This window comes from Zonotrichia albicollis, chromosome 4, assembly GCF_047830755.1.
Source record: "Zonotrichia albicollis isolate bZonAlb1 chromosome 4, bZonAlb1.hap1, whole genome shotgun sequence".
In the NCBI taxonomy this organism is placed as follows: Eukaryota; Metazoa; Chordata; class Aves; order Passeriformes; family Passerellidae; genus Zonotrichia; species Zonotrichia albicollis.
This window is the reverse complement of record NC_133822.1, coordinates 57,591,501-57,611,957: the sequence shown is the minus strand read 5'-3', so window position 1 is coordinate 57,611,957 and position 20,457 is coordinate 57,591,501. Positions and strand designations below refer to the sequence as shown.

Below are 20,457 nucleotides of genomic sequence, written 5' to 3'. Positions count from 1 at the left end.
TTTTCTAACATGTAATTTCTCATGGTAATATACTATTTTTGTTAACTATATTGTTAACAATAGGAATAATTTGTATTTTAATGTTGTGAGTAATTGAAGCATATTATATTTTTCAGTAATTGCTGGTTTTCGAGGGACAGTCCCACATGGCCTATCACTGGAGATTGGAGACACCGTTCAAATTTTAGAGAAATGCGATGGTGAGTTCACAGGTGATTCCAGTGAGAATTAAGTTTTGTGTATTGATCGTTTGAACCCCATAATATTAATTTATTTTCTTAAAGTAACACATTTTTGAAATCAATAATATAATATATTTTGGCCTCTTAATTTTTTTTCCACCGTTCCAGTGAGCTCTAATCTCTATAATAATTAATTTGCAATACATTAATTTTTATTGAATCTCTCTGTTTAATAAACATTTAGAGAGGATAAGAATTATAGCAGAAAGGAAATCTCTCATGATTCTTCTGCTTTCTTGGCATTTCTGAGGGAAATCTGGCTGCCATCAAGACATTTTCAAATTAATTCAAAGTTACAACTTAAAATCTTAAAGCAGTGTAAGCATTGTCTTCTGCTTTGCATTAGAGAATGCAAATATAGTTTTAACAAATGTCTGTTGCTAGGGTTAGAGAAATAAAGTTGCATTTTCTTGTCATAATTTGCCTCCCTAACATATAAAAATCAACACATTGATTTTTTTTTTTTTTCATTTGGGATCATATAGGGTTTGGGTTTTTTTTTTTGTTGGTGACCTTTTTTTTTTTTGTAATATCGTAGCAGGATTATATATGGTTAACCTTGTAAGAAATGTTCTTTTAGAAGGCATAGGATCTATTCTGTTGGATCAGGTGTATTATGAGTTTTATATAGCATTCTAGTTGATAGATGTAGAACCTCAAGTCCAGAAATTATTTGTAAATGTTTTGAGTTAGTAATAAGCTATTTCTGTTTTGACCGTTGTGGTGTCCAAGGCAGAATTTACCTAGGTTACATTGTTAGAAACATTTAGGGTTTAAGAGTAATTCCTGAAATTGTGTGAATGAAGTCATCCAAATATGAACTAGTTTAAATGAAATACCTTTCACTGTACGGAAAATGTTTTAAATTAATAGAGTCTGACAGCACTGTGGAATTGTCATATCTGTCCAAAATGGAAAGATGAAATCTGTATTATATATGTAAATGATTTGCACTCTTTAAAAACCAAAATGTGCTTTCTTCACAGGGTGGTACAGAGGATTTGCCTTAAAAAACCCCAATCTTAAGGTAAAGGTCAATTGCAGTTTTGCATTCTTGGGCAAAAATATATATTTACTTTTTAAAAGTTGATAATCTGCTTGTAAGTGTATGATATTTACTCTTAAAAGAAAACCATAGCTTAGTGTTAAGTATATTATTGGTACTACTTTAATTAGATTTGGACATGGATTACCCTTTTGAAATGCTTCTATGTATTAGAATAATGCACTTCACAAATCCAGGGCTGTGGTGAATTTTCTTTCATTTCCAAACTTTAGGTTTTCCACTCAGAGGAAGCTGAGTTGAAGTGAAAAGGCTATTGAGAATAAAAAATGTAAAAACTGTTGGAAAAGTTGGTTAAACTGTGCCTGTTTTTCTTGAAGCTACGAATTAATTTAGAGCAGCCAGTGGAGACAGCCAGTTTATAGGAGCCTCATGCAGGGTATCAATTGAATAAAACATATGTGCTGCCATGTAAAATAGATGCTTCGTTTGGTTTTCTTTGATGTGTAGTCTTTGGTTTCCATAGCAGCATAGTATTCTAAACCAGACTTCACTGATTATTTCTTCTGCATTCAGACATGGAAAGTTATGGAAATTTATATTTCAGTGTCTGTTCATGTTGTATGTTTAAGCTTTAGTTGTCTTTTTTGTCTTTCTATTTTCTTAACCTCTCCTGTTGTCTTGCCTCTGGGATTGTACTGGTATTTTTTTAATGGGAAAGAAAGATCCTAAATTACCTGTTCATCCTTTAACCTGCATTATAAGCTGTGCTCTTCTTTGTTCTGTCCTCATTTCCAAGATGATTCAGCTGCAAAAAAGGCACATACACAGTAATTTTGAAAAGTTTCTAGGGCCTTAGATCCAGTTATTGGCCTTTTGTGCCATGGCCTGTGGTCAATAATCACATATATTTACTTTCTTTATACAGAAGGTCGATTCAAACAATAAATTTAGCCACAGAGTCTAATTTGATGTTTACTACTTTGACCTCATTGATGTATTTTACAGTTTCATTTATAAGACATGAGCAGTTGTGGTTTGTTATTGCATCTTCTGTGTCTTTTGTTGCAATTCTCACCACATGCTTGCTGTCAGTCTTGCTTTGTGGTCTGTCAAATGTGTGATGGAAGTTATGAATAGGTTTTCTAAACATGACTTGATGTGTGAAGAGATGAGATATATATTCTCTGTTTTCCTAGCGTGAATGCAAACAGCTTTTCTGACTTGGATTTTTGAAGGGAGTCTCTCCAAAAGTAAAATCATAAGAGCACCTTGTACCTCCTCTTGTTATTGGTAGTGCTCTGTAAAGATTCTTCCCTTGTTATTGTGCCAGCTTTGACACTGGAAGCAGTAATGTGTGGCAGCTGGTGTGCAGTAAGGGTGCATCTGCATCCCTGACACATCCCTGTTGCACCTGCAGGGCTCTGTGTCCTACTGTCCTTGGGAGATGCTCCCCTTTGCATTACACAGGAGTAGGAGCATTTAGAAGGGTAGCTGTCTCTACACTGTAGATTTGGTTTTGAAGGTCTAATGGTTGTGTGAAAAGAAAATGGGACACCATCATCACAAAGGAAAGCTGTATGCAGCTGTGCTTATTATGAAGAGACCATATATGTATTTTCTCTCCCTGCATGAGCTGTAGTGTATTATCTTCCCAGCCAGAGGCTTGGAGCTTGCTTCATTTTTCTCACTGTGATTTGTGCAGGCCAGTGTGCTGTGGGAGCAGTGGCGCTGCTCTAGCAATGCTGGGCGCTCACCAGGATGGTGGGGAGCCTTAAACAGCTGGGAAGGAGCTGCTCCTGGCAGGCACAGGAGCATCTGCCACAACTTTCCTTGCACTGCAGGCAGAGCAGCCACCAAATTAGACTCCGTTTTTATTTCCTCTGCCTACTTGACTTTATTTTTATTGAATATTGTTAACTTCATTTATTCTGCTTAATTTTAAAAATCCCTTTCTGAAAATGCTTATTTTTAAGATGCAGTTGATAAGGCATTATCCCCCACAGCTGGTCTGTTTCTTATCAAGGTGGAAATAATGAATAAAACAGTTGCCATAAGGAAGCTCTCAAACAATCTTCTACATGAGTTTATCTTCTAATTGTCTGAAGTGTTGAAGATTTTAAACTCTACTGAATATGGCATTTTAGTTTCTGTTAGAGCTATACTGAGTATTTATTGCTTTCTTTCCTTGTGTGTGTTTTTTGTTAATTATTTGGAGGACTTTGAATTCAGCATGTATTTGCATACTGAATTATACTAAATGGAATGCCAAACTCATGTAAGGGGACTTTTTACCTAAACTCTTTTTATTTTTCAGGGTATATTTCCATCTAACTACATTCACTTGAAGAATGCATGTGTTAAGAACAAAGGGTATGTGTGAAATGTTCTGATTTCAAATATTTAAACACGGTCAGTTACTTGTACCAAATGTCTTTTGCTTATAAAGTAAATAATTCAGTTATGTTATGATGGCTCCAGCCTACTGCCAGAGGACTTGAAATGGTTGTCTTTAGCTAACCTGATAGTCCTGCATAGTCATAAAATTGGAATGCTGTACCCAGAAGAGGCACTGAATGCAATTGGGAATATCACTCGATATTCTTTAGAGAAAAGGGGAAGCAATCATGTTACGTTTGGCTTGAAAACGGCATTGCCTTAATTTGAAGAAATTATTCTGTACATAAGCTGTCTTTCAACCTGCTGTTTAAGATTAGCTGTTTTCTTTGAGGGCTGTAGCTCTACCAGTTGCCATTTTACAAAAAAAAGCGTAAAAAATGTATCAGTTTAATGGCAAAAAATTTTGCTAAACCTATAAATGAATAGAGAAACATTTTCATTTTTTTCAGGTGATGGAGAGCCAGTATTTATTTTTGACAGCAGTTGATGTTTTTTCACGTTTAGAAGAATAAAAACCAGATAAAAACCAGAGTCATTGGTTAATATTAGGCTTTAAATTTCGTTTTGGAATTCAAGTTGTCTGACTTAAAAAAAACAGTGATTTTTTTTTTTTATGTATAAAACTTGATGCCTTGTTGGTATCACTTTAAAAAATTTAAAACTTAAAAAATTGTCAATGAATTTAACAGTTTTTTCACAGTTTTACTTAATTTGTAATTGTTCATAGTGTATCCTTTGTTTGGATTTATTGGTAGAGAACTGATACAAAACAGTTTGAAAACTGTTTAGGTAAGGACATTTCTCATAATAGGTGGATGCCTGAACATGAAGTGACCTTTGTTTTAGGAGCATAAATGAGTGTGTTAGAGATCCATTATTCATAATGGGCAGAAATAATAATGAAGACTGTAATAATATTAAAACAAGTTTCATTCTCACGGGTGAAAATGTCCCCATGTTAAACTCCCTGTTGTCCACTATGAAGTTACAGCCACGTGTGATTTGTCATGCCCTAGGATCCCTTTTTCCTTTTCAAGTTGTAACTAAAACTGAAGGCTCAGTGAAACAAAATCATAAGCCATCACAATAAAATAAAATTTAAAGGCAGAATAATTTTTGTTAGTGGACACCATGAGAGTATTTGCATGGATTTCAATCTTTGTTGCATCTATTTCCTTTGTTAGTTAGTTTCCCATTCAGGCCATGTTCCCTGCTGCACATCATGGCCAAGAGCTGTCACAGTGTTATGTTAATTTAGCAAGAGAGACAAGATATCATGAAAAAAGTAATCCAGGCATGAAAAGCTGAAGTGTCAAGATCCCACTGGAAACTATGGGATTTATTCTGCTATGAAAGTTGGTTTTTATATACTTATCTCATAGTAGAAAAAACTCACCTTGACTTCTCTGGGGCCAAGACTTTGCATGGGGATTAAGCTATTTTCACCCAAAGTTTTTCCATGGGGATTCAGTAAATCCACAAATAAAAAGTGTCATGGTCTGAAGGGAGCACTCATGTAGGTTGACAGATATCACTGTTGGCAGTAGGAAGTCTACACATTAGTAACTGCAATGGGATTAGTAATGCTTGTGCAATATCATGTGTTCTTCTGCATGTTACAGACAATTTGAAATGGTTATTCCAACAGAAGATTCTGTTATTACAGAAATGACATCCACTCTAAGAGACTGGGGAACAATGTGGAAACAACTCTATGTGGTAAGTACCTTGAATAATATTGCTTTGACTAAATAAATATCATCTCAAAAGGTGCACTGTTGTTTAGATGGTCTGGTTTAGTTGAGGTATATATTTCAGAAAAAATCCAAAACATTCAGGGTTTTTTTTAATTGTTATACTAATGCCTTGAAATCTTATTTTAGTGTTATTAGTGTGTCTCTTGTATTCATATGAATAATAATAATATACTTCAGTAGAACTCATCCGATACTAGGACCAAAGATGCACCTGAATTACTGTTTATCCAATTTGACTGCAGAAATGAAGGTTTTTTGACTGCAGAAATGAAGGCTCTATAGCTTTAAAGCTCTATAGTGTCTGATGGAAAATTGTGAAAACTTACTGTCAGTATAGCTCTCTACAATGTTCCTACAAAGTCCTTTTTGTCTCTTTTTTCTAATTCTATGACCTTTTTTCCCTTGGTTTTCTTTTACTTAGAACATTCATATTTCCCTCTTTTTGTTGCAGAAGTTGCGCAGCTCTTTTTGGCAAAAATTTTCTTCACTGCTGTTGTTATTGTATGTTCAAAATTACCCTGCTTTTCTTCCTTTCCAGACAGAAAGCCAAGACAAATAATAAATTAATGCCCTTTTAGTGAGCTTATGAAGTGAAAGAATGTGAAGTAAAAAGAGCAGATCTATCAAATTGCGATTTTTCAGAGTGCTTGGAATATAAAAGTTGTTGATGGAGAGTAATGGTGCTTCTAAATGAATTTTAGGTTTAACTTATGCAGCAGAACTAGCTGAACTTTATTTTTATGCCTTTTATTCATAGGAAGAAAGCAAAGGGAAATAGACTTATGGTTTTTGGCGAGAATTAACAGAACAAATCTTAACAGGAGTATTTCTTCAGTTTTGTGTGATGAATCACTTAAATGAAGGTTGTAATTTCTCAACCTAAAGGTTCTAAAAAAACCAATGTAAAATTACTTAGAATTAGTGAAGGAAGAGTTAATAGATTTTTCCAGAACAGAGGTGCATTTATGGGAAATTGTTATATACCATAGCTGGTATATAATTAGAGTAGGAGGATGTGGTTTCAAAGCAGTCATATTCACGTAATTTCTCCTACTTCACAGTTAGATAAAGAAGAACTGTGTGGACAAGATTCTGTTTGTGTGATACTATTTATTTATGATAAGGTGGTAGTCTGTAGAGTTATATCAATGCAAGGGAAAGTTTAAACAAATTAACACTGTGGTTCAGCGTTTGAATGCTCAGAGCTATTGCTTTTTCTATCCCTTATGCGTATGAGTTCAAATAGTCTTGAAATATAGATGATATATTCAGTTTGGATGAGACAGCAGCACAGAGTGAACATACTCTTGGAATAAAATAATGCTGTGTCATGCAACATGTGAATGTTTTTTGTTGAATTTTTGTCGTACCTGTCATGTACACTAGATTAGGTTAAATGTAAGAGAGACACAAGGAGTTGGACTGGAATACTGGGATGGGTTTGGTGCATAGACAAGGTCTGTGGCAGGTCTGAAATTATTTTATGTGCACACACTCACATGCAGGTAAAATGGTCACAGTCTGATGGGGAATAAAAGACTAAGTAAGGGGAAAAGGGGGTTTTCCTAATTTGCTCATGTATGTATTTATTAGGATTATCAGTCTATAAGCTGATGTCCTGATTATCAGGTGATGCAGATGTTTGTGTCTCACAGAGGAATGAGGGGGATCTCTTCCACCGGCTGTGGCACATAATGAACGAGATCCTGGACCTGCGGAGGCAGGTCCTCGTTGGCCACCTCACCCACGACCGCATGAAGGACGTCAAGCGCCACATCACGGCGCGGCTGGACTGGGGCAACGAGTGAGTCCATGTACACACATCAAATGTGGTCAAACTGCAAAGCCAGCTCTTTAGGCTGATTGCAGAATGGTGAAATAAAGAACAAATTTCTAACAAGTGGTACTTTTTTTTCCAATGGACTTTCTCCTTCATTGTTTTTCTGTCCACTAAGTTTTAACAGTGAAAAGTGGGTTATTGTTTTGTTCTGCTGTTTTACATCTGTGTAAGTTATGTAGCAGTAGTACTATCTATAAGATAGTACTTATTCCAATTCCAGTACTTATTCCAATCTGAAGCAGCATTTTCCATTTTTTTAATACACTTGATGCCTGGATGATGCATTCAGCAGAGCTTTGTGCTCTGAAACTGTGTTGGTTGACATTGCTTCTTTTCTAACTTGGTCACACAATTTAGTTCCTACTTGGACATCTGTAACATACATTCAGCTACTGCGCTCTGCATCTTCCTTTAGTCTGAATAACTGAAATGAGCTTACACAAATTTTATTGTCTTACTTTTTTTTAAGCAAGAAAATGGTTAAAACGCCCTCTGGTATTTAGGTGCTGTTTCCAAAGTCTCTTCTTTAGCATATGTTTATACAGATAAATGCTAACTAAAGGAAGCAATATTCAGTAGTAGGATTACCTCAATTTCCAGGGTTTCTACAGCTGTCTGAAAGCATAAATATCTAACAGAGTGAAAGGGTTGTGAGTAAATGTGTATGATTACCTGTCTACTTAGAATTTTGCAGTAACTGAAATAAATTAATTGTGAAGGTTTTTTACATGGAGAGTTCCTGCTCCTTAAAACATATGTTTGAAAAACTTTATAATCTTTTGAACTTTCCTAAATTGACTAAATTCCTAAAATGACTGCCTTCTTGTCCTTATGCATTCTTAAACATTATTGCTTGCTGCTGTGCTGGAAATAAATTGTGTTGCTGTTGATTCAAGCTCATTTCCTTATTTTGTTCAGGGGATACAGGCTAGCGTTTTTGATACCATCCACTCCAAACTGAAAATAAGCTGATGTTTTAGTATTTGATGGATTTTCTTTTTATCTTCCTTTCCGTGGTTGTTATTCAAGTTGACGGTACTAGTGCGTTCACACTGAAATGCTCACAATAGTATGAAGGACAATGTCGATTGCACATTGTCCACTCTGTGAAACAGATTTAAAAATTGTGGGAAAACATTGTATTAATGTTGCAAAGTGGAGAAGGGGAATGAGTCAAATGCGAATGGTGGTTACAGCTAAAATACATCAAAATAAAACCAAAGTCAACTAATTCTAGAGTACAAATTAATGTGTGCATTGTTTATTCAAATAAACAACAAATGCATGCAGAGCTAATTTGTTTCTTTTGAAAGTAGAAGCTACTTACTGTTATTCCATTTCTCATACAGACAACTGGGACTTGACTTAGTTCCAAGAAAAGAATATGCTATGGTGGATCCTGAAGAGATCAGCATTACAGAGCTCTACAGGCTGGTAGGTGAATGTAATGTTTGATGCTTCTGCTATCAAATTACGTACTGATAGTCCAACTCTTCTCTTTAACCAAAAGTACCTTTTTTGATCCAATATATTGGCATTTCATAATGCAATGAGTTTTACTATAAGGAAAGAAATTTTTGCGACAGCTATGTCATCCCTAAATATGTATGAAATTCTTTGATTTGATATTAAATTTGTCTTTGCATACATGCTTAAATATTATTTGTTAAAAGTTTTGGTTTCTCATATACCTTTAAAATTATGCTAATATGTTAAAATGAATTTAATCATCAATAAAAGCTTATGGGACTCTTTGTCATTAGAGCTTTACCTGGCTTATGAGCCTGTCTAGATAAGCTTTGTGGAAATATAATAATGGTATAATATTGTCACAATTAATCATACTGGGCTCTTGGTACTTTCTAATATATTAATGTAAATAGCAGTTAAATTGCATAAGAAAGCTTTCCTTTGGGTCTAAAAGCCCATCTTGATCTACTGAAATCAGCACTGATATTTCTCATTCTGATTAAATCTCCAGCAAGGTGTAATAAAACTTGCCAATTCATTTATGTTGGCTTTTGCTCATGTTTAAGTACTGCAGCTGTTAAAGATACAGAGTTCTGAGCTTTATGTGCTTAAGACTAAACTTGTATTTAAGCTGAATTTTATTTATTACAACTTTTGTATTTAAGTTCAAACCCCCCAAAAACATCAATTGCTACAATTTTTGTGGATCTGAAATAACGATGTATTTTTGTAATAATTTTTAATTTGTATTTTACTTGTATTGTTGACTGGTAGGGTCAAGACTAATAGTAAATGCTTTGTGCTAGAATCAGTATACCTTTGAGTAATTTCAAAGGGATTTGTGATATTATGGAATCCTGTTGAAGCACTAGATGAAATATGGTGAGGAGCCATTAATCACAATAGGAAACATACAGAGGAAAAATCACCCAGAAAACTAGTAATGGCGCTCATGGAGTGTACTTGGAAAAAGAAAAAGGGGGAAAAAAGATAACCTCAGTATGAAGACTATGTAACTTAGAAAGATTGCTGTTTAAAATTATTTTTGTTACACTGTAAGAGAGGGATAGTACAACTTAATATTGCCCTTCACTTAAAGGGTAACTTAAATGCACAAGGTATAAACTGTGACATCAAATCAAGACAATTAATTAGCTTGTACAAAGCAGTTTGCCAGAGATCATAGAATGCAGGTATGATTACTTTTCCCCAGTTTAAAATACTGGCATTTAGTCTTCTGCAAAAGCATTGTTTTATGTGTTTGAATAGTGGAATATCAGATCATTAACCGCTTAAACCAGCTAAGAAATACTATGTTGTTATAGCACAAAGCTTTAAAGGGGTTCCACACTTTCAGAGTAAAAAAAAAAACTTCTAGAGATTACTGTTTTTCACCTAGAGATAACTATGATGAAATGTAACACTGGGAAAGTAAATTCCCTGTGTTTTCCTTCTCAGATGCAAAAGAAAAAAAAAGAAAAAGGAAAAAATAGAAGTTAGTATCAATCAAAAAAAATACTAATTTGGAATAAGAAGGTAGTTCTACATTACATATTTTACCTCTTTGTTTTGAGAATTTTGTAATTGACTCAAACTGGTCACTGTTTTTGTGGTGTTTTCAGATGGAACATCGCCATCGGAAAAAAGACACACCAGTACCAGCTAGCAGCCACCATCTTTTTGTTCAGATGAAGAGTTTAATGTGCTCCAATCTGGGAGAGGAACTGGAAGTAATCTTTTCACTCTTTGATAGTAAAGAAAATCGACCCATCAGGTACCATATGATTTCTATTTAAATACTGATTTTACATAAGTTTTACAATAAAACCTGTATATTTTGATACAGGTAACAAATTTCACATTTAGAAACAAAGCCAAGGTGGGTTTCTTTCATGACAATATTTTGCCTCCTTCTGAAATTCAGTTGCTATGTCTAATGGTTTGTAGTGTTATTTAAGGTATGCAAAAATGTATGCATCTGCCTTGTTTATTTATTTCACTTTCCAGTTGTTTTTTTTCTTTGTAGAGAAGTTTACATGTAGAGAATGGTAATTTTTAAGTATCCCTATTTTCATCTTTCCTAATCAGTGCCCATTCAAAACTTTGAACTTTTGCTTTCTCTGTAATATTTATAAGAGAAATTCTCCTCAGTGCATGAGATTGGAGGGCTCCAATAAATGCTTAGTCAGTGACTTATGCATATTTTTTATAAAAGGAGACTTTGCTTCTATGTGAGAAGGTGCTGGTTCTTCAGTGAAACTGTCAAAATCAATCTGTCCTAGAGTTTAAATTCTGTGAGAGACCCAATAACTTTTGATTTTTAAAATATCCAATAGCTACTTCTATTTTCAGAATTCTGGCTAAGAGAGAAAACATAGGAGTGATTAGTAGTGAAACCACTGTGCATTTAATAAATATGAGCACAGGAGGAAAGTGCAGTTAGTGCAAGAGCTCAGCGAGTTCCCTTTGAGGAATAGGCCAGGAAGTCTGAGCCATTGGGTGACTGTGCAGGGGTGATGGGTGTGGTGGGTTGACCCTGGCCTGCAGCCAGCCATAGCCACCCTGTCACTGCCCTCCTCCTCTGGACAGGGGACAGAAAATAGAACAAAAGGCTCATGGGTCAAGATAAGGACAGGGAGAGATCACTCGCCAGTTAACATCACAGATAGAACAGACCTGACATGGGGAAAATTAATTTTTTTACCAATCATATCATAGTAGGAATAATGAGAAATAAACCCAAACCTTCAAACATCTTCCTTCCCACTTCTCCCTTCTTCCTGTGCTCAACTTCATTCCTGATTTTCTCTCCTTCGTCCACCCTGGCAGTACAGGGGACTGGAAACTGGAGCTGTGGTCAGTTGGTCACACATTGACTCTGCCACTCCCTCCTCCTCCAGGGAAGGACTCCTCACACTCTTCCTCTGTTCCAGCCTGGGGGCCCTCCCACAGGAGGCAGTTTTCTGTGAGCTTCTGCAGCCTGAATCCTTTCCACAGCTGTTGTCTTAAATACGGCAATAGGAGTTTGGGGAACTGTGTGGAAGTTGGTCTGAATTTGACAAAATGATGTCTGTGCTTTGCAGTGCAGGCAATATAAGTAACCAGTACTTAGATGGAAGAGTATATTCAGTACATTAATTTTTATGGTTAGTGAGATCATGTATACCCAGCTAGTGTTAGAGTATTAGCTGTTAAATACTGACATTTCATTCTGGCCTGCACTTCAGACAGTCATCACGAAAATTCAGTTTCCTGTCGTTTCTGAGAATTAAATGTGCATCAGGACATGTTGTTTGTGTTCACTCCAATGAATGCCACAGCAGGTGATAGATTTACAAGAGAGCTGCAGACTTTGACAGAAAACAATTTGGGATGATATGGATTGCTGAAAACAAGGTTAAGGCAGTGGTGGTGGTGTGAAAGCAAATGGATTTGATTTCCTTTTACATGAAAGCACAAATTCTAGAGCTGTTTCTCACGTGCCTGCTGTGATCTGACCTTTAGCTATTGATTCCTGACTCCAGCATCTGTTTTCAGCTGCTGTAAACTTCCTCATCCCATTACTGGCAAACCTTGAAGAAAAGTGTTGTTACAAATCCAAACTGCCTTCTAAGGTATGGGGGGAATGACAGGATAAGCGTTGTGAAGGTAGTTTGCACCATCTGCAATTCAAACAAACATACCAAACTATAACAAAAAAAACCCTCCTAAGAAACAAACAAAAACTTCTCCACATACTGGAAAAGCTAAACCTAAGAGAGCTTTCACAAGAACAAATTAAATGCAATGTATATCTGTATCACAGAATAAACTCTGGAATGCAGAGTTGTCTGAGATGGATCCTTGTATGATCTATCTGGACTAGATATGAAAGTGACTTAACTGGTTTATTACAGACTTAAACCAAAGCTGGATGGTCATAGTGCACAACAGTATGGTACAATGTGTATTTTTTATTCAGTACAAATGGGTGGGATGTTTGAGAGACCTTTAGGCCCTTGCTGATGCATGTTTGACATGAACAATCTCCCTCAGAAGGATGCTGATGCATGAGAGGACTCAGTGTCCCCAGCCCCTGCAGTTCACACCCTGCAGTGATGCCAAAGCCTACGGGCAGCAGTGGAGCTGAGGAGCTTGGACACTCTTCTGCTCATTTCTAGCAGAAGGGCTGGTCAGAAGCTGGTGTACTGTAGTACAGATCCTTACACCTTAGGGTCTGTCAGAACCTAGCTGTCTCATTTGTCCATTGGTTTCCAAGTCATTGTTTTTGGCCCTGTAGAATAATGTAACGAAAAGAACAAATGGAACTTTTTATTAGCACATGTAAAGATAGAAGTATATGAATATAAATGACTTAAAATTTATTTCTCTAAGCAATTGCTTATGTTATTGGAATTGTTTGGACTTTATTTCTTTGGACTTTGCTGCTTTTTATGTTAAATTTTGCCAGCACTGTATGTATAACAAACTTTCCTCAGGTGGGTAATCCTGTTTATTTTAATGAGAGTGTTTGAATGCATAATAGTGTTCATTGTCTACCTCATATAAATTGACATAAAGCAAGTCAGCTTTGTAGCCTCTGAAAGAGTTCAGTTGGAGAGAGTACAGAATTCAAATTTAATAATACAATTTTTTAAAATTAACTTAGCTTCTGCTCAGGTGGACCTGCTATTGTAAGCTCTCTCTACATCAATAGATCTATCTAATAAATCTATCTTATTTTTTCTAACTTCAGGTATATGCAGTGAAAATAGCAGCTTTAAAAGATTGTTGGAAGACTAGAAGAAACATTGTCTGTTTACTTCTTTAATTGATTGGATATTTTTTCCACAGCTTTTTTTTTTTTTTGTTGGTTTTATGTTATCAGTATCATACATTCAACTGTTTTAACAGCAGTATTTGTTCAAGTATCACAGTAACCAGAATAGCAATTGTAGATGTTGAGGTGAGGAAAGTCTCTCCAAAAAGGAATAGTATTTCCAGTCCAGACTAATGACAGAAAAAACCCTGTGGAAAAGACCATGCTTTGGAAAGTCAGGTGAAAGGAAGGTATTTCATAACATAGGGAATGTATGGTTTAATAGCTGAGCTTTGTATTATAGCACAAGAATAGGATTTTCCTTAGCCCATTTTAAACTATAATAAATATAATAAACTTAAACAATTTAAAACTATTTTCTTGTGCAATATTAAGAAATTATCAGACTTAGAAAATATCAACTGAGCAATGAAAGACAGTTAAACCTTTTCTTGTACAGTTATAGATTCTCTCTGAAATAAAGCATTCTGTAACAACTGAGGCAATCCAAGGTATGAGGAGAAAGCACAGTGTGGTAACAGTTCTTGTGTTGGCTTTGTGGGACCAAAATTGAGTGTCTAATTAGGAAATATTGTCACATTACTTGCTTAAAACAGATTAAAAGATTACAGATGTATAAAGTGGAAAAAAATAGATATCAAATTGAAAGCTGTGTGCCTGAATGTCAGCACAAAACTTCTCTCTAATTCTTGTGACCCATATGTTTTGCCACAGGAGCTACATTTAGTAATTATTCTTGGCAGAAGTGGATTCTAACATGAAGCAATGTAGGTACTGTTTGTCATTGTAGAGACAAGCAGATGAGGAAAAGGAGCACAGTAGTAATTTTAATTCCTTTTATGGCTTGTAAAATATAATAATATAGATTGCTGTGGCTTAAGAGACAGTTCAGATTCTTTGGCAGGTAGGAAGTGTAAGTTTGAATATTCAAAGGCAGAGTGAGAAATTGGGCATGCATCTTTTTTCTCTTAAAGAAAGAACCACACCTACTAATATAAATGTATTCTTCGCTTACACTGCACTCTTGTTCCTCTTTATTAAAAAAACAAAAAAGGAAAATCCCCGAAGTGCTTTATATTTAAATTCAGAATTTGCTCCTCTTCATCATCTTTTGTTTCCCTGAGTAGTTGTGCATCACTCGACATGAATTAGTCCTGAAATGAAGTACAAGTATGTCCTCAGGTGGATGCCAGGGGGAGGAGCAGACCACCAGCATCACCTCTGCAATCTGTGTCGATGGATGTATCTTTCTGCAGTCACAAGTAAATGTCAAGATTAAGACATGACCAATGCTTTCCTTTTTGTCTGATTTCAGAATGATGAATCAGTGGACTTTAGGATTGGAATCCAGCCCCAAAGACATCTAAACTTAAGATCTTTGGTTGAATTGCATCTCCAGTAACTAGTTGCTGGTTATAGTCAGCAAAGCCTAGAAAGCAATTCAGCTGGTGAAATGTCTGCACCTTCTTTAGGACATTTTGGAAAGCTCCTTAGGGTGCATAGTTGGTAGTGATTAAGGAGCTGCTCAGTGTGCCCTGAAGTAATTTTGATCTGAATCTAATCTACTTTTTTGTTTTCTGTATCACTACTTTAGATCTCAGTCAAGTTTGAAGCTTCAAGTTCAGAAGGAGTTGATATTGAAATCATACAGGCTATAAATTCTCAATATTAGTTATGAGTTTTTGACATCAGCCCTTTAGAGTGCAATCTATAGGAAAAAACACCCTGAATTTGCTCTTAAATATATGCAAAGGATTTAGGATATTCAGATCAAAAAAACCCTGATAAATATATATATGTACAAAATTACTGTTTTTCAGTATATGGTGAATTTTTTTTTTGTAGTTTAAGTAGAGCAGATATGTTGTGGTAGGCAATGTGGTTAAGGAATATTCTCCTAATTAAACATTAGTGCTCTTATTGTGGGACCTACCAGTGCATCTTTAGGATGGCACCTCTTAAGATAAGTAAAGAGATGGAAGCTAAAGCCATAAAATCATTTACCAGTTGTTCTGGTTTTGATAATGTATCTTAGTATTCCTTTAGTGTTTTGAATAGATCATCGTTAGATGATCTTTAAGGTGTGCTGCAACCCAAACTATTCTATGATTAAAAGAAAAATTAAATATATTTACAGCTAGACTACTCTCTATTAAATATTTTTTCATCTTAAACAGCAGGTATAAATGCTCATAATTTTTGCAACATGTACTGAGAATTAGATAATAGGTTTTTCATGAGATGTGAAAAACTGATTTTGAAAGGCATTAGTAACTTCCCCAGAGCAGAAATCTGGTATCAGATAGTGACAGAAAAAAAATCAGTGATGCTTCAAGGTTTTTTTTATTTACAGACTTTGTGTCTAAAGAATTCTCTGGATTGGTAAGGGCTGTTATGCCTTGCTTACACCTAACTTAGTGAGATCAGCACCCACTTTGGGCAATAGGAATGGTTTTCTATCAGTTTTCCTAGTCTAGAGGTAAATACTCTTTTGGGATAATTTTCCATTTGTTTGGGACAGGATGAAATTGTACTGTTCTTTTGTTGCTGGAAATAGCTGTTAAAATAACTGTTTCTAAATATGTTGGCATCCACAATAATGGCAGTCCTGTTGTATTAAGTTAGGGGTAATAATAAAATTCAGGTTTATCTGTTTATTATTCCTGTTAATAAACAATAATAAAATCATTTTTCAGACTGTTCCTGTATTAAAATATTTGTCTAATATGGGCCTTCCCACTCTAAAGGCTTTTTTTCAATTTGACTATTTACTTCTATGGAAGCACAAAAACTGTCAGTATTTAAGTCAAGTAGTTAAATCTGACTCATGACATGCTTATGCTTGTTAAGGCTACAGTTGTAAGTCATTCATTTTCTACTTAATTGGTGCATGCTAATTTCACTTGATCTGTATGCATATGTATATATCCATGTTTTCTGGCTAAACTAGCTGCTAGGAATAATTTTTGCTATCGCTTAAATTAGCAATAAACAGCTGAAGTCAGCCCCTGATGGTTCCTAGAGTTTTCCCTGGTGTGTTTTTGTATCATGTTCCATTTTTCTCCCCTTCCTGCTGCTTTACTAGAACAGTAATAGCGCCTGAGTGGGGTAGAGCAAGTGTGAGTGGCTGTGCTTTAACATGATACAACCATTTGGCTTTTTCCAGTAAAATTCTTTGGTTATGTGCTGCTTTATCTTCTAATCGTGTGTTGCCGTTCGTCTTTTATTTCTGTTAAGGTCAGAATCCCAGTTTGTGTGTTCCTTGAGTATTTTTGGTTCTTTAAAAAAGTAAAATACTCTAATGATGACACTTAAATTTTAGAACTAATTTCACTAGTATAGAATCCTAAAGGAAGCATTTTGGCATGTGCAGTTGTAGAGAGGTGCTGTTATTGTAGCTGGAAAATGAAAGAGGTCCATAGTCAGATCTCATGAGATTTGTTTGTCTTTAAGTTCAATCCTATTTTTCTGGCCACTGCTGAGCTTTTGCTGTCTACTTGGAGTGGTTCCTAAAGTATATGAGCTCAAACATACTCTATGGGGATCTGTACTGGTACTTCATGCTGGTAAAGAAATGCTTTTATAAAATCTGTTCTGGAATCATGTATGTTGCACATATGTTTGAGAAAAGCAAAATCAGAAGGACTTACCAATGTGGTAAGGAGCCTTGAAGATTTGCTTTTATATAATCTAGTTTTGTTGTCAGCAAATCAACAGTGTGGAAGTCCAAGACTGCTGTTTACTTATGCAAGTAGTGCCATCCTGTAGGAGTGGATTTGTAGAGCAGAACTTGATGCTAGACCCAATATTAATGTGTAAATGTTTACTGTGGACTAAATCTGTGGTTGTGTGGACTGAGTGGCAGCAGCATATGTTCTTGTTTGGATTCATAGCTCTGGCTTATGGATCAAAATGTGGAGATGATCAGAAGATTGTCTTCAAAAGCACCTAATTCAACTTCAACATGTAGATCATAAATAGTGTTTGCAAGATGGATATTGCAGGATCATAGTTTGGATGGGGGAAAGTTCTGTAAAAGAGAGTAACTCAGCTGTGCTTTGGGACATAATTGTTTACAATCACATTGCAAAAACAATTTAGAGTTCAAAGGGATTAGGGAACTCTGAGGGCAAGCAATGAGAAACAATAGCTTTAGGTAAGAGATAGGCCATTGTTACAGCTCAAAAAAACCTAGAAATCTGTTTGCAACATTTCAGCACACTGCAACAATCCTGTGTTCTGATGTTCTTTATTAGCATCACTTTTAGTTGTGTGGTCAATTGTGAAGTTTTAGAAGCTTTTCTATTCCTTGGAATATGAAGGTGAATATACAGAGTCCCAGCTTTAAGAGTACTGAAGAGTGAGCGTGGTGATGATTGTTGGCTTTGGGGATATCTTCTTTCTCTTACCCACACAGAAGTTAGTAAAACAAACTTTTCTTTCAGCAGTAAAATCACACTAAAAAAGCCAATGATAAATACTTCAAGGCGTTACAAAGTTACAAATTCTGTAGTGGCACTTTTTCAGAGAAATAAAAGTCTATGGTGGCAGTCTGTGCTTTCTGTTCACATGTACTAATATCAGCTACTCAATACAGATTTTTTTCAGCAGTGATGACCTTAGTATAGCCAGGGGGCCCATTTACACTGGAGCTCTAAGAACACCAATCATTTAATCAAAAATATATTGATTTTTTTCCTTATCAGATCCTGGAAAGATCTCACTTATTAGCTTTTAATAGAATCAGTTTAACAAGTGGCAAGGGACAAAATAAGAGCTTAGCTGTTTTCTAGACAATGTACATTATTCACCAAGGCTGTGTTAACTTTATTTGTTGCTATAAGAATATTCTGCTGCTATTTAAAAAAGCCAAAAAGCCCAAGGATAACATTTACCAGATGACTGTGTTCAGAAAATCAAGTTACCCCCATGTTGTCTGAAATTCCCACCTTTCCAGGGTAGATGCCATAGGGCTGTATTAGTATATGTAGCATATTACCATCTAGAGATCTTGCCTGGGTTTTTTTCAGGAGGATTTTGAAAACACCAACAAAACTGGGTAGTGTATTACGAGAAAGGGAATGGAAGGTGTTAAGGCTGCTGCCTACATTTGTTCAGTTCAGACTGTGGCCCCTGTTCCTGGCATTGATGAGTATGCATAAAAATGCTGCATCATCTCCTGCGCAGAGTCCCGCTTGCTTTTCTGACCTTTACATTTGTGTAGAGTTTGTGCCTCTGTCTTATGCCAACATACTGCTGCAGAAATTCTTAAATCTCTTATATGACCCATGGTTCTTAGATAGCATTCTAAACCATTTTCTTTTTTTCCAAATAGCAGTACTATTAGTGGGAAAATTTCAAGGCAGCACTTCAGTTAGATGGAGCCTGTTGAGATTTTCTTTCATTGATATACATTTTGTGTCTGTGTCAATATGATATGAACATCTTATCAGAAATGATTGATGCCTCTGGCCCCATCTGTGTGGGGAGCGGAGATAAGTTGGCATGCTAATCCGCCTTTTGCTATCACCTTGAACAACCTTGTTTGTAACTATCATATTGCCCTCAAATGAGAAGAGATTCTTAAACAGCACAAAGAGAATAGGCTGTTTATCCAAGGCCAGTGAAAGCAAACTGCTTTTTTTTTTTTTTTTTGTGAGCTTTTGATTATATCCTTAATGATTGTGTAAACTCCAGACCATACCAAAGGATAAGATTACCCTTCCTTTGTTGTACTCTCAATGTCACCTTTTAGTGACACCCACATCATCAATCTTTTTAGCCTTTTCTTATTTCAGTTCTTTTATTCATTTAATTCAGTGAAATCACTTCCCAAAAGCTAAAATCCACATTAATTAGTCAAAATATTCATTACTTAGTGTTCTAGTTTTTAAAACAGCATAACACAACTGTTTATTCAACAGTTTTTGAAAAAGCATACTGTCATTTTTTCCCCCTCATTCCACAATAATGTTAAAAAGATTTTGGTATAGTAAGAGAATGTTTAAAGACATATTTTGAAATGTCCATCAGCATCTTCAAACCTGAGAGCTGGCCATCTCAAAGAACTGTTCTTTTAGCCATCACTCTGAGTAAAGTTTACTCAACTCACTATTACCATTCGCAACAGCAAAGAAAGGGCTTGGATACCTCTAGAATCAAGCTAATAATGCATTTTCTCTAGCCTGAAGGTTCACTACTGACAGCCCAAGATGTCTTAATGTATCCCTATGATCTCCCTTCTAAGGGAGCTCAATGATTCAATATTATTTTAAGCACAGAAATAGGTTACACTTAACTTTCAGTATCTCGTTTACTTAGAATCAGTACTCGAGACATCAGCACTCTAAATGCAGGAGACTCAAATAAATTCTTTGTTGCTTCTAAATCGTGTTGAACTCTAGACCACAAAGGAGATGGAGATCATATTTGTGAAGCTGTAGCTTTGCAACTTCAGTGCAAGACTACAGAAGTTGATAAAAAGGTACAGTACCTTCAAGCTTGACCCTCTGGCTCACAAAAAACATGTCACATGTTGTTGTGAGGGATAGTTCATTAATTATTTTTATTTGGAGCTTCTGGGGAAGCACACAAGTGGCAGAATGTTGCATCATGGCAGTTGCTAATTTTCAGAGGTGGAAGATGGAAAAGACTTTAGAAAAATATATTTCCATAAAGACCCAAATGACCTGGCTGGCTGCCTGTATGTGGTACATAATCACAAAATCATCGAATGGTTGAGCTGATAGGAAAGTCGAGAAGTCATCTGGTCTAACCACTCTAAAGCTGATTTCCCAGAATCATGTCCAGATGGCTCTCGAGTATCTCCAAGGACAGAGATTGCACAACATTCCTGGGCAACCTGTGCCAGTGCTCAGACACCTTTGTCAGGGAAGAATTTGTTCCCTGATGCTTAATGGGAACCT

General features: G+C 35.8%; 1 protein-coding gene across 5 annotated transcripts in view; it reads left to right on the top strand.

Annotated features, from left to right (window-relative positions):
- Positions 1-20,457, top strand: part of DOCK4 (dedicator of cytokinesis 4) — a 221,532-nt gene that overhangs the window by 79,724 nt on the left and 121,351 nt on the right. For 4 of the 5 annotated variants that reach the window (XM_014275935.3, XM_014275933.3, XM_014275934.3 and 1 more), the window contains exons 2-8: positions 117-200; positions 1,229-1,269; positions 3,563-3,618; positions 5,268-5,364; positions 7,058-7,206; positions 8,592-8,676; positions 10,335-10,486. In XM_014275935.3, coding sequence (XP_014131410.2) covers positions 117-200; positions 1,229-1,269; positions 3,563-3,618; positions 5,268-5,364; positions 7,058-7,206; positions 8,592-8,676; positions 10,335-10,486 — 664 coding nt within the window. The remainder of the gene's footprint in view (positions 1-116; positions 201-1,228; positions 1,270-3,562; positions 3,619-5,267; positions 5,365-7,057; positions 7,207-8,591; positions 8,677-10,334; positions 10,487-20,457) is intronic. The other variant, XM_074539898.1, reaches the window with a different exon arrangement.